Source organism: Delphinapterus leucas, chromosome 13 (assembly GCF_059928025.1).
Source record: "Delphinapterus leucas isolate spDelLeu-1000000601 "Yukka" chromosome 13, BTC_Dleu_Yukka2, whole genome shotgun sequence".
NCBI classification, from domain to species: Eukaryota; Metazoa; Chordata; class Mammalia; order Artiodactyla; family Monodontidae; genus Delphinapterus; species Delphinapterus leucas.
In genome coordinates, this window is record NC_143141.1 from 48477216 (window position 1) to 48491580 (window position 14365).

The 14365-nt window shown below is 39.4% G+C and overlaps 1 protein-coding gene across 5 annotated transcripts in view; it reads left to right on the forward strand.

Annotated features, from left to right (window-relative positions):
• The window catches only part of CLHC1 (clathrin heavy chain linker domain containing 1), a 46100-nt gene that overhangs the window by 15626 nt on the left and 16109 nt on the right, over positions 1-14365 (forward strand). For all 5 annotated transcript variants that reach the window (XM_089923178.1, XM_089923177.1, XM_089923179.1 and 2 more), the window contains 3 exons: positions 66-150; positions 8754-8860; positions 14012-14186. In XM_089923178.1, the coding sequence (XP_089779304.1) occupies positions 66-150; positions 8754-8860; positions 14012-14186 (367 nt within the window). The remainder of the gene's footprint in view (positions 1-65; positions 151-8753; positions 8861-14011; positions 14187-14365) is intronic.

The window sequence follows — 14365 nt, forward strand, 5'->3', positions numbered from 1 at the left end:
TGTTTGTTATTTTCTGTTGATTGATAACCTTAAATATCATCCAGTGGTGCTTTCAATATTTACAGGTGAACAAGGCATTGTTGAGGAACTACTTGAAGATGACCCAGGCAAGGCAAAAGAAGCTGAAATTTTGCTATACTACGTTGAAAGGCAAATATTTAAAAAGCTTTTTGATTTTCCTTGTTAAGATATTATAGCATCTATTTAATATTTATTTAAAGACATTAAATGTTTCACATTTATTTAGCATCTTTTTGAGCTGTAGTCTCTAGCTTTTGTATTTTAAAATTCTACTCTAGTAGACAAATTAGAAAATAAGCTAGAATTTAAAAAAATAGATTCTTTGTGGAAAAAATACCAGATTGATGGTCTAGGAGATTTTTCAGAGGTTATAGGTGGATTGTAGTGTTAAGTTTTATTTATATTTTTATATTTTTTATTTTTTTATGACCTTCTTGTGTCAGATTATCCTAGCCAGTTTAGTCCTTTTTTTCTCATTATTTCCATCCTATGACATATTAGGAAGGCATATTTCCCCCAAATACTTATTAAGTTATTATATATATTTTATAGTAGAGGCTTAGAGATCTAAGATTTTATTCTTTAAGAGGTTAATTCATAGGCTATGAGGCCAGTATGTAATGAATATATGTAATATTCCTAGTCTTCTATGTTAAATGTTTTCAGCTGCTGATTTGCTTGTTGATATGGTGCAAAAAAGGGGTAAAGATCATTTTGAGGGGCACCAAAGCCTGGATTATTTCCTTACACCTCTAAGTCTATCAGCTTCAGATATGAGAGAAAAACCCTGGTTGAGGTTAAAAGTTTTATGTATTTTGCTTAATGTTACTTTGGTGTTTTTCTCCTCTGGGGTTCCACATTCATTTGCAACACTCTTTAAATCCTGTTTGCCATAGTTTTTTTTTTTTTTTTTTAACATCTTTATTGGAGTATAATTGCTTTACAATGGTGTGTTAGTTTCTGCTTTATAACAAAGTGAATCAGTTATACATATACATATGTTCCCATATCTCTTGCGTCTCCCTCCCTCCCACCCTCCCTATCCCACCCCCCTAGGTGGTCACAAAGCACCGAGCTGATCTCCTTGTGCTATGCGGCTGCTTTCCACTAGCTATGTATTTTACGTTTGGTAGTGTATATATGTCCATGCCACTCTCTTGCTTTGTCACAGCTCACCCTTCCCCCTCCCCATATCCTCAAGTCCATTCTCCAGTAGGTCTGTGTCTTTATTGCTGTCTTACCCCTAAGTTCTTCATGACTTTTTTTTTCTTAGATCCCATATATATGTGTTAGCATACGGTATTTGTCTTTCTCCTTCTGACTTACTTCACTCTATATGACAGACTCTAGGTCCACCATCTCCATACAAATAGCTCAATTTTGTTTCTTTTTATGGCTGAGTAATATTCCATTGTATATATGTGCCACATCCTCTTTATCCATTCATCCGATGATGGACACTTAGGTTGTTTCCATCTCCTGGCTATTGTAAATAGAGCCACAATGAACATTTTGGGACATGACTCTTTTTGAATTATGGTTTTCTCAGGGTATATGCCCAGTAGTGGGACTGCTTGGTCATATGGTGGTTCTATTTGTAGTTTTTTAAGGAACCTCCATACTGTTCTCCATAGTGGCTGTACCAATTCACATTCCCACCAGCAGTGCAAGAGTGTTCCCTTTTCTCCACACCCTCTCCAGCATTTATTGTTTCCAGATTTTTTGATGATGGCCATTCTGACTGGTGTGAGATGATATCTCATTGTAGTTTTGATTTCCATTTCTCTAGTGATTAATGATGTTGAGCATTCTTTCATGTGTTTGTTGGCAGTCTGTGTATCTTCTTTGGAAAGCTGTCTATTTAGGTCTTCTGCCCATTCTTGGATTGGGTTGTTTGGTTTTTTTTTTATTGAGCTGCATGAGCTGCTTGTAAATTTTGGAGATTAATCATCTGTCAGTTGCTTCATTTGCAAATATTTTCTCCCATTCTGAGGGTTGTCTTTTGGTCTTGTTTATGGTTTCCTTTGCTGTGCAAAAGCTTTGAAGTTTCATTAGGTCCCATTTGTTTATTTTTGTTTTTATTTCCATTTCTCTAGGAGGTGGGTCAAAAAGGATCTTGCTGTGATTTATGTCATAGAGTGTTCTGCCTATATTTTCCTCTAAGAGTTTGATAGTTTCTGTCCTTACATTTAGGTCTTTAATCCATTTTGAGCTTATTTTTGTGTATGGTGTTAGGGAGTGATCTAATCTCATACTTTTACATGTACCTGACCAGTTTTCCCAGCACCACTTATTGAAGAGGCTGTCTTTTCTCCACCGTACATTCCTGCCTCCTTTATCAAAGATAAGGTGACCATATGTGCGTGGGTTTATCTCTGGGCCTTCTATCCTGTTCCATTGATCTCTCTTTCTGTTTTTGTGCCAGTACCATACTGTCTTGATTACTGTAGCTTTGTAGTATAGTCTGAAGTCAGGGAGCCTGATTCCTCCAGCTCCGTTTTTCTTTCTCAAGATTGCTTTGGCTATTCGGGGTCTTTTGTGTTTCCATACAAATTGTGAAATTTTTTGTTCGAGTTCTGTGAAAAATGCCACTGGTAGTTTGATAGGGATTGCATTGAATCTGTAGATTGCTTTAGGTAGTACAGTCATTTTCACAATGTTGATTCTTCCAATCCAAGAACATGGTATATCTCTCTATTTGTATCATCTTTAATTTCTTTCATCAGTGTCTTATAATTTTCTGCATACAGGTCTTTTGTCTCCTTAGGTAGGTGTATTCCTAGATATTTTATTCTCTTTGGTGCAATGGTAAATGGGAGTGTTTTGTTGGTTTCACTTTCAGATTTTTCATCATTAGTGTATAGGAATGCCAGAGATTTCTGTGCACTAATTTTGTATCCTGCTACTTTACCAAATTCATTGATTAGCTCTAGTAGTTTTCTGGTAGCATCTTTAGGATTCTCTATGTATAGTATCGTGTCATCTGCAAACAGTCACAGCTTTACTTCTTCTTTTCCGATTTGGATTCCTTTTATTTCCTTTTCTTCTCTGATTGCTGTGGCTAACACTTCCAAAACTATGTTGAATAAAAGTGGTGAGAGTGGGCAACCTTGTCTTGTTCCTGATCTTAGTGGAAATGCTTTCAGTTTTTCACCATTGAGGACGATTTTGGCTGTGGGTTTGTCATATATGGCCTTTATTATGTTGAGGAAAGTTCCCTCCATGCCTACTTTCTGCAGGGTTTTTATCATAAATGGGTGTTGAATTTTGTCAAAAGCTTTCTCTGCATCTATTGAGATGATCATATGGTTTTTCTCCTTCAATTTGTTAATATGGTGTATCACGTTGATTGATTTGCCTATATTGAAGAATCCTTGCATTCCTGGAATAAACCCCACTTGATCATGGTGTATGATCCTTTTAATGTGCTGTTGGATTCTGTTTGCTAGTATTTTGTTGAGGTTTTTTGCATCTATGTTCATCAGTGATACTGGCCTGTAGTTTTCTTTCTTTGTGACATCCTTGTCTGGTTTTGGTATCAGGGTGATGGTGGCCTCGTAGAATGAGTTTGGGAGTGTTCCTCCCTCTGCTATATTTTGGAAGAGTTTGAGAGGGATAGGTGTTAGCTCTTCTCTAAATGTTTGATAGAATTCGCCTGTGAAGCCATCTGGTCCTAGGCTTTTGTTTGTTGGAAGATTTTTAATCACAGTTTCAATTTCAGTGCTTGTGATTGGTCTGTTCATATTTTCTATTTCTTCCTGATTCAGTCTTGGCAGGTTGTGCATTTCTAAGAATTTGTCCATTTCTTCCAGGTTGTCCTATTATTGGCATACAGTTGCTTGTAGTAGTCTCTCATGATCTTTTGTATTTCTGCAGTGTCAGTTGTTACTTCTGCTTTTTCATTTCTAATTCTATTGATTTGAGTCTTCTCCCTTTTTTTCTGGATGAGTCTGGCTAATGGTTTATCAATTTTGTTTACTTTCTCAAAGAACCAGCTTTTAGTTTTATTGATCTTTGCTATCATTTCCTTCATTTCTTTTTCATTTATTTCTGATCTGATTTTTATGATTTCTTTCCTTCTGCTAACTTGGGGGTTTTTTTGTTCTTCTTTCTCTAATTGCTTTAGGTGCAAGGTTAGGTTGTTTATTCGAGATGTTTCCTGTTTCTTAAGGTAGGATTGTATTGCTATAAACTTCCCTCTTAGAACTGCTTTTGCTGCATCCCATAGGTTTTGGGTCATCGTGTCTCCATTGTCATCTGTTTCTAGGTATTTTTTGATTTCTTCATTGACCACTTCATTATTAAGTTGTGTATTGTTTAGGCTCCATGTGTTTGTATTTTATACAGATCTTTTCCTGTAATTGATATCTGGTCTTATAGCGTTGTGGTTGGAACAGATACTTGATACAATTCCAATTTTCTTAAATTTACCAAGGATTGATTTGTGACCCAAGATATGATCTATCCTGGAGAATGTTCCATGAGCACTTGAGGAAAATGTGTATTCTGTTGCTTTTGGATGGAATGTCCTATAAATATCAATTAAGTCCCTTTTGTTTAATGTGTCATTTAAAGGTTGTGTTTCCTTATTTATTTTCATTTTGGATGATCTGTCCGTTGGTGAAAGTGGGGTGTTATAGTCTTCCTACTATGAATGTGTTACTGTCGATTTCCCCTTTTATGACTGTTAGTATTTGCCTTATGTATTGAGGTGCTCCTATGTTGGGTGCATAAATATTTACAATTGTTATATCTTCTTGGATCAATCCCTTGATCATTATGTAGTGTCCTTCTTTGTCTCTTCTAATAGTCTTTTTTTTTAAGTCTATTTTTTCTGATATGAGGATTGCTACTCCAGCTTTCTTTTGGTTTCCATTTGCATGAAATATCTTTTTCCATCCCCTTACTTTCAGTCTGTATGTGTCTCTAGGTCTGAAGTGGGTCTCTTGTAGACAGCATATAGATGGGTCTTGTTTTTGTATCCATTCAGCCAGTCTGTGTCTTTTAGCGGGAGCATTTAATCCATTTACATTTAAGATAATTACCGATATGTATGTTCCTATTCCCATTTTCTTAATTGTTTTGGGTTCGTTATTGTAGGTCTTTTCCTTCTCTTGTGTTTCTTGCCTAGAGAAGTTCCTTTAGCAGTTGTTGTAAAGCTGGTGTGGTGGTGCTGAGCTCTCTCAGCTTTTGCTTGTCTGTAAAGGTTTTAATTGCTCCATCAAATCTGAATGAGATCCTTGCTGGGTAGAGTAATCTTGGTTGCAGGTTTTTCTCCTTCATCACTTTAAATATGTCCTGCCAGTCCCTTCTGGCTTGCAGAGTTTCTGCTGAAAGATCAGCTGTTAACCTTATGGGCATTCCCTTGTGTGTTATTTGTTGTTTTTCCCTTGCTGCTTTTAATATGTTTTCTTTGTATTTAATTTTTGACAGTTTGATTAATATGTGTCTTGGCATGTTTCTCCTTGGATTTATCCTGTATGGGACTCTCTGTGCTTCCTGGACTTGATTAACTATTTCCTTTCCCATATTAGGGAAGTTTTCAACTACAATCTCTTCAAATATTTTCTCAGTCCCCTTCTTTTTCTCTTCTTCTTCTGGAACCCCTATAATTCGAATGTTGGTGCATTTAATGTTGTCCCAGAGGTCTCTGAGACTGTCCTCAGTTCTTTTCATTCTTTTTTCTTTATTCTGCTCTGCAGTAGTTATTTCCACTATTTTATCTTCCAGGTCACTTATCCGTTCTTCTGCCTCAGTTATTCTGCTATTGATCCCATCTAGAGTATTTTTAATTTCATTTATTGTGTTGTTCATCGTTGCTTGTTTCATCTTTAGTTCTTCTAGGTCCTTGTTAAATGTTTCTTGCATTTTGTCTATTCTATTTCCGAGATTTTGGATCATCTTTACTATCATTATTCTGAATTCTTTTTCAGGTAGACTGCCTATTTCATCTTCATTTGTTAGGTCTGGTGGGTTTGTATCTTACTCTTTCATCTGCTGTGTGTTTTTCTGTCTTCTCATTTTGCTTATCTTACTGTGTTTGGGGTCTCCTTTTTGCAGGCTGCAGGTTCGTAGTTCCCATTGTTTTTGGTGTCTGTCCCTAGTGGCTAAAGTTGGTTCAGTGGGTTGTGTAGGCTTCCTGGTGGAAGGGACTAGTGCCTGTGTTCTGGTGGATGAGACTGGATCTTGTCATTCTGGTGTTCAGGTCCACGTCTGGTGGTGTGTTTTGGGGTGTCTGTGGACTTACTATGAATTTAGACACCCTCTCTGCTAATGGGTGGGGTTGTGTTCCTGTCTTGCTAGTTGTTTGGCATAGGGTGTCCAGCACTGGAGCTTGCTGGTCATTGAGTGAAGCTGGGTGCTGGTGTTGAGATGGAGATCTCTGGGAGATTTTCGCCGTTTGGTATTATGTGGAGCTGGGAGGTCTCTTGCAGACCAGTGTCCTGAAGTTGGCTCTCCCACCTCAGAGGCACAGCACTGACTCCTGGCTGCAGCACCAAGAGCCTTTCATCCACACGGCTTAGAATAAAAGGGAGAAGAAAGAAAGAAAGAAAGAGAAGGAAGGAAGGAGAGAGAGAGAGAGAGAGGGAGGGAGGGAGGGAGAGAGGGAGGGAGGGAGGGAGAGAGGGAGGGAGGAGGAAAGAAAGAAAGAAAGAAAGGAGGGAGGGAGGGAGGAGGAAGGAAGAAGGAAGGAAAGAAGATAAAATAAAGTAAGATAAAATAAAAGAAAGTTATTAAAATGAAAAATAATTATTAAGAAAAAAATTTTTTAAAAAAGAAAAAAATGGACAGGCAGAACACTAGGACAAATGGTAAAAGCAAAGCTATACAGACAAAATCACACACAGAAGCATACACATACACACTCAGAAAGAGAAAAAGGAGAAAAAAAAAAAAAAAATATATATATATATATATCGCTGCTCCCAAAGTCCACCTCCTCAATTTGGGATGATTCGTTGTCTATTCAGGTATTCCACAGATGCAGGGTACATCAAGTTGATTGTGGAGATTTAATCCGCTGCTCCTGAGACTGCTGTGAGAGATTTCCCTTTCTCTTCTTTGTTCGCACAGCTCCCGGGGCTCTGCTTTGGATTTGGCCCCGCCTCTGCGTGTAGGTCGCCTGAGGGCGTCTGTTCTTCGCTCAGACAGGACGGGGTTAAAGGAGCAGCTGAGTCTGGGGCTCTGGCTCACTCAGGCCGGGGGGAGGCAGGGGTGCGGATGCCGGGCGAGCCTGACGTTGCACCAGCCTGAGGCGCGCCGTACGTTCTCCCGGGGAAGTTGGCCCTGGATCCCAGGACCCTGGCAGTGGCGGGCTGCACAGGCTCCCCGGAAGGGGGGTGTGGATAGTGACCTGTGCTCGCACACAGGCTTCTTGGTGGCGGCAGCAGCAGCCTTAGCGTCTCATGCCCGTCTCTGGAGTCCGCGCTGTTAGCCCCGGCTCGCGCCTGTCTCTGGAGCTCCTTTACGCAGCGCTCTTAATCCCCTCTCCTCGCATACCAGGAAAGAGGGAAGAAAAAGTCTCTTGCCTCTTCAGCAGGTCCAGAATTTTCTCCGGACTCCCTCCCGGGTAGCCGTGGCACACTAACCCCTTTAGGCTGTGTTCATGCCACCAGTCCTCTCCCTGCGCTCTGACCGAAGCCGGAGCCTCAGCTCCCAGCCCCACCCGCCCCAGCGGGTGAGCAGACAAGCCTCTCGAGCTGGTGAGTGCTGGTCGGCACCGATCCTCTGTGCGGGAATCTCTCCGCTTTGCCCTCCGCACCCCTGTTGCTGTGCTCTCCTCCGCCGCTCCGAAGCTTCCCCCCTCTGTCACCCGCAGTCTCCGCCCGCGAAGGGGCTTCCTAGTATGTGGAAACCTTTCCTCCTTCACAGCTCCCTTCCACTGGTGCAGGTCCCATCCCTATTCTTTTGTCTCTGTTTATTCTTTTTTCTTTTGCCCTACCCAGGTACGTGGGGAGTTTCTTGCCTTTTGGGGGGTCCGAGGTCTTTTGCCAGCGTTCAGTAGGTGGTCTGTAGGAGTTGTTCCACATGTAGATGTATTTCTGATGTATCTGTGGGGAGGAAGGTGATCTCCGCGTTGTACTCTTCCGCCATCTTCCCGATTCCCCCCACCATAGTTTTAATTGTAAGGACTGAGTTGGAGATGTTTTGCCTTAGGAAGAGGAGTAGAAGCTTAAGGTATCTGAACTATTATCTTTTCTTCTTTGAATTAGTCTCACATTTAGTTGGGAGTCTGATTCGTGGCCGAACAACTAAGGCTTCTGAATACCAAGGACACTTCTTGATCTTCAACTTGGCAGCCTTTGTGTGCAATTAATATTTCCCCTAGGCTGAGCCTTTAAGCAGATTGCCCTTCTTTCCCCTGGTTCCCCTTTTCTTCCAGAGATAATATGAGAGAAAAAAAATCTGAGCTCATTATAAATTCAGTTGAAGTTCTTTCAACTGAATAAATTCAGTTGCTCTTTCTATGGCTTGCTCTCAGCACTATAGGAATAAGGTACAGGATCAGGTTCACGTCACCTGGCAGGTGAGTCTTATTCTGAGGCTACAAAAAACAATATTAGGGAAGGAAGTGAAAGAGTATCTCACAGAGTGAATGAATCTAGTTATAGTTTACTAGAGGTGCTTTTCTGCATTACTATGCTACTATGTTTAGTCTGTATTAGACATTTCTAATCACTTTTCTTTACTTTTTTTGTGTACTACTATATAATGAAATGCACTGGCTATAGGTTCAATGAATTAATCTCACTTGGAGAATATGAAAAGGCAGTTTATTTTGCAGCAAACAGTCCTAGAAGAATTCTTCAAAACATTGGGACAGTGAGTAAATTTAAGGGTAAGCATTTCTCTCTGAACCTTACATATGTATGCTAATTATACTTTTTTTTTTCCTGATAGAATGGGAAGGGTATTGAACTGGGAAACAAGATCTACCATTTACTCAGTTTCCTTACCTGTAACATTAAGGGGTTTGATTAGGTTTTCCAAATTAAATTATGAAATATTTCAAGTATACAGAAAAGTGTGAGAAACATAAATAACAGCCATGTACTCGCTCTCAAGTTTTACTCAATGTTAATATTTTGTCAGATTGCTCAACTTCCTTTAAAAAACAGCTTTGTTGTGGTGAGTTGACATACATACACTAAATTGTACATAAAATGTACAGTTTGTTAGGTTTTGACATATGTATCCTCCAAAAGTGCCCTCATTCCCCCAGTGATCCCTCCCACTACTCCCCACCCCTCCCACTGGTCTCCCTCCCAGAGCTTCCCTCAAGTCCCCAGGCAACTACTAATCTGCTTTCAGTCACCAAAGATTAGTTTGCATTTTCAAGAATTTTATACAAATGGAATCGTATAGTAGGTATCCTTTTTTGACTGATTTCTTGCACTTAGACTAATTATTTTGAAATTCATCCATGTTATTCCATCTATCAATAATTTATTCTTTTTTTTTGCTGAGTAGTGTTCCATTCTATGAATAAAAATCCTTTACCAGATACATGATGCAAATATTTTCTCCCAGTTTGTGGCTTGTCTTTTCATTCTCTTAACAGTGTCTTTCTAAGAGTAGAAGTCTTTAATTTGTTGAAATCTAATTTATGAGTTTTTTTCTTTTAGGGATTGAGATTTTAGTGTCGTACCTAAGAAATCTGTGCTTAATCTGCAGAGATTTTTCTCCTATTTTTTTTTCCCTAAGGATTTTATAGTTTTAGGTTTACATTTAGGTCTATGATCCAGTTTGAATTATTATTATTATTATTATTTTTGCAGTACGCGGGCCCCTCTCACTGTTGTGGCCTCTCCCGTTGTGGAGCACAGGCTCTGGACGCGCAGGCTCAGTGGCCATGGCTCACAGGCCCAGCCGCTCTGCGGCATGTGGGATCTTCCCGGACCGGGGCATGAACCCGCGTCCCCTGCATTGGCCGGCGGCCTCTCAACGACTGCACCACCAGGGAAGCCCTAGCTTAATGTTTTTGAGGTTCATTTATGCCATAGCATGTATCAGTAGTTCATTCCTTTTTGTGGTGAAATAATATTCCATTGTATGGATGTACTGTATTTTGTTTATCCATTCATCTGTTTATGGTCATTTGAGTTGTTTCTACTTTTTGGTTATTATGAATAATGCAACTGAGCGTTTCTGTACAAGTTTTTGTGTGGATATGTTTTTATTTTTCTTGGATACATACCTAGGAGTAGAATTTCTGGGTTAGGGACTTCCCTGGTGGTCCAGTGGCTAAGACTCTGAGCTCCCAGTGCAGGGGGCCTGGGTTCGAACTCTGGTCAGGGAACTAGATCCCACATGCTGCAACTAAGAGTTTGCATGCTGCAACTAAAGATTCTGTGTACCGCAACTAAAGATCCTACAGGCTGCAATGAAGATCCCACGTGTGGCAACAAAGATCCTGCCTGCCACAGCTAAGACCTGGCACAGCCAAACAAACAAACAAACTAATAAATAAATAAATAAGAATTTCTGGGTTATATGGAAACTCTGTGTTAATACTTTGAGGAACTGCTAAACTTTGCACTATTTTCCATTTCCACCACCAGTGTATGAGTTCTCATTTCTCCACATCCTTACCAATACTTGTAATGTCTGTCTGTTTTTTTTTTTTTTGTATTTTTTTTTTACATCTTTATTGGAGTATAATTGCTTTACAATGGTGTGTTAGTTTCTGCTTTATAACAAAGTGAATCAGTTATACATATACATATGTTCCCATATCTCTTCCCTCTTGCGTCTCCCTCCCTCCCACCCTCCCTATCCCACCCCTCTAGGTGGTCACAAAGCACCGAGCTGATCTCCTTGTGCTATGCGGCTGCTCTCCACTAGCTATGTATTTTACGTTTGGTAGTGTATATATGTCCATGCCACTCTCTTGCTTTGTCACAGCTCACCCTTCCCCCTCCCCATATCCTCAAGTCCATTCTCCAGTAGGTCTGTGTCTTTATTGCTGTCTTACCCCTAGGTTCTTCTTGACATTTTTTTCCCTTAAATTCCATATATATGTGTTAGCATACGGTATTTGTCTTTCTCTTTCTGACTTACTTCACTCTGTATGACAGACTCTAGGTCTATCTACCTCATTACAAATAGCTCAATTTCGTTTCTTTTTATGGCTGAGTAATATTCCATTGTATATATGTGCCACATCTTCTTTATCCATTCATCCGATTATGGACACTTAGGTTGTTTCCATCTCTGGGCTATTGTAAATAGAGCTGCAGTGAACATTTTGGTACATGTAATGTCTGTCTTTTTTTTTTTTTTTTTTTTGTGGTACGCGGGCCTCTCACTGTTGTGGCCTCTCCCATTGCGGAGCACAGGCTCCGGACGCGCAGGCTCAGCAGCCATGGCTCACAGGCCCAGCCGCTCCATGGCATGTGGGATCTTCCCGGACTGGGGCACGAACCTGTGTCCCCTGCATCGGCAGGAGGACTCTCAACCACTGCGCCACCAGGGAAGCCCAGTGTCTGTCATTTTTTTTTTTTTTTTTTTGTGTCAGTTTGATTAAAGCCTTTCTAATCTGTGTGAAGTGGTATCTCGTTTTTTTTTCCTCATTGTGGTTTTAATTTGCATATCCCGAAGGACTAACAATGTTGAGCATCTTTTCATGTGCCTGTTGGCCATTTTATCTTCTTTGGAGAATTGTCTATTCTTTGCCCATTTGATAATTGTTTTATTTGTGTTTTTATTATTGAGTTGCAAGTGCTCTTTTTAATTCCAGGTAAAAATCCCTTATCAGATAGATGATATGCAAATATTTTCTTCTAGTCTGTTGATTGCATTTTTGCTTTCTTGTTGGTGTTTCTTTTTTGTTGTTGTTCGTTTGTTTGTTTGTTTTTAATTTTTTTTGATGTGGACCATTTTTAAAGTCTTTATTGAATCTGTTACAATATTGCTTCTGTTTTATGTTTTGGTTTTTTGGCCACGAGGTGTGTGGGATATTAGCCCCTTTACCAGGGATCGACCCCCTACCCACCCTGCACTGGAAGGCAAAGTCCCAACTGCTGGACCGCCAGGGAAGTCCCTCTTGTTGGTGTTTTTTGAGGTGCAAAAGGTTTTAATTTTGATGAAGTCCCATTTACCAATCTTTTTTAATGGCTGTGCTTTTGGTTTTGTATCTTAAGAAATCTTTGCCTAACTTAAGATCCTATGTTTTCTTCTAAGAGTTTTATTCATTTAGGTCTGTGGTCTACTATGAATTAATTTTTTTGTTTGGTGTGAGATAGGGGTCCAAATTCATTCTTTTGCATGTGGATATCCAGTTTTCCTAGCACCATTTGTTGAAAAGACTCTTCTTTACCCATTAAACGGTTTTGGCCCCCCTTTGTAAGAAATCAATTAACCATAAATGTTTGAGGTTTTTTTCTAGACTCTTAATTCTATTCTGTTGCTCTAGATGTCCGTCCTGTGCAATCGTACTATCTTGATTACTGTAGTTTTGTAGTAAGTTTTGAAATTGGAAGTGTGATTCCATCTTTCTTTTGATTAGTATTAGCATGGTGTATCTTTTTTCCATACTTTTACTTTAATCTACTTAATTTGTGTCTTTGTATTTAAAGTCAGTATCTTCTAGGCAACATGTACTTGGCTCCTGCTTTTTTATACAGTCTGACAATATTTGTCTTTTAATTGGGGTGTTCAGATCATTTACATTTAATGTGATTGTTGACATGGTTGACTTTTATTTGTTTTCTGTTTTTTCTCATCTCTGTTATTTTCTTTCTCTTCTTCTACCTTCTTTTGGATTAGTTGAATTTATTTATGATTCCATTTTTCTCCTTTGTTGATTTTTGAGCCTGTAACTCTTTGTTGTCTTATTTTGGTTGTTGCTTTAGGCTTTATGGGTTATATCTTTAACTTATCACATTCTACACTCAGGTGATTATGTACTACTTCATGCATTCCCTGGTGGCGCAGTGGTTGAGAGTCCGCCTGCCGATGCGGAGGACATGGGTTCGTGCCCCCGTCTGGGAAGATCCCACATGCCGTGGAGCGGCTGGGCCCGTGAGCCGTGGCCACTGAGCCTGCGCTTCCAGAGCCTGTGCTCCGCAACGGGAGAGGCCACAGCAGTGAGAGGCCCGAGTACCGCAAAAAAAAAAAAAAAAAAAAAAAAAATTTAAAAACAGTTTGATCCTTGAACAACATAAATTTTAACTGCACAGGTCCACTTATAGGTGGATTTTTTTCAATAAATACTTGTTATAGTAATAAATGACCCATCATTGGTTTAATCTGTGGTTGTGGAACTGTGGATATGGAGGACCCATGTGGATACACGTATTCATGGATTTTTGACTGAGTGGAGGTCGGCGCCCCTAACCCCTGCATTGTTCAGGGATCAACTCTACTTCTAAATGCTTATATTCATAGCATTTACCATTTCTGGTCTTTATTCCTTTGTGTAGATTGTTTTTCTGTCTTGTGTCATTTTCCTTCTGCTTGAAGGACTACCTTTAACCTTTCTTATAGTACAGGTCTGCTGGTAGTATATTCTTTCAGCTTTTTAAAAATTTTTTTTTTGGCTGTACCATGCAGCTTGCAGGATCTTAGTTCCCTGACCAGGAATTGAGCCCAGGCCCATGCCAGTGAAAGCGCTGAGTCCTAACCACTGGACTGCCAGGGAATTCCCATTTTATAGCTTTTTAAACTTCTTTCTGGAGGCTCTGAAGTAGATTTCCATTCCATGCTGCTCTCCTAGCTTCTAGGTAGCTGTCAGCAATCTTTGGCATTCCTTGGCTTGTAGACCCATCACTCCAACCTCTGCCTAGGTTTTCACATAGCATATGATATTTAGTCATTATCCAAAATATAAAGTTTAATCCACAAGCGTTACTTAAAAATTATAAATATGTAATTTTAGATTAAAATTTTTAGAAAATGCAATGAGATGAAAATATGAATATGAAGTAAGGAAAAGCAAACTATTATTCCTTAAAAGTATTTGACTCAAAAACTTTTCTTCTCTTTGTAGCTGTTGGAAAAACTAGAGGAAAGCCTTTCCCATTACTCTCATTTTTTGAGGCTATCTTTAGCATAAGTCATGCTTTTAAACATCCTGTTGATGCAGAACTAACCCTGGAAGGAATCAAATGTGGATTATCTGAAAAACGTTTAGATTTAGTTATCAATTGGGTCACCCAGGAAAGGTAAGCAAAGTTAAACTTTTAACTTAATTTTGAAATTTGCTTAATAAAGTTTTTTGTTCTCAAATTTTAATAGTTTTCTTATCAGTACATTATTTGAGCATTTATTTCAAATCTCTATCGCAACTAATCAGTCACAAAGTATTTACTAAGCATTCATGGATGGAGTAATAGAGCCTAGT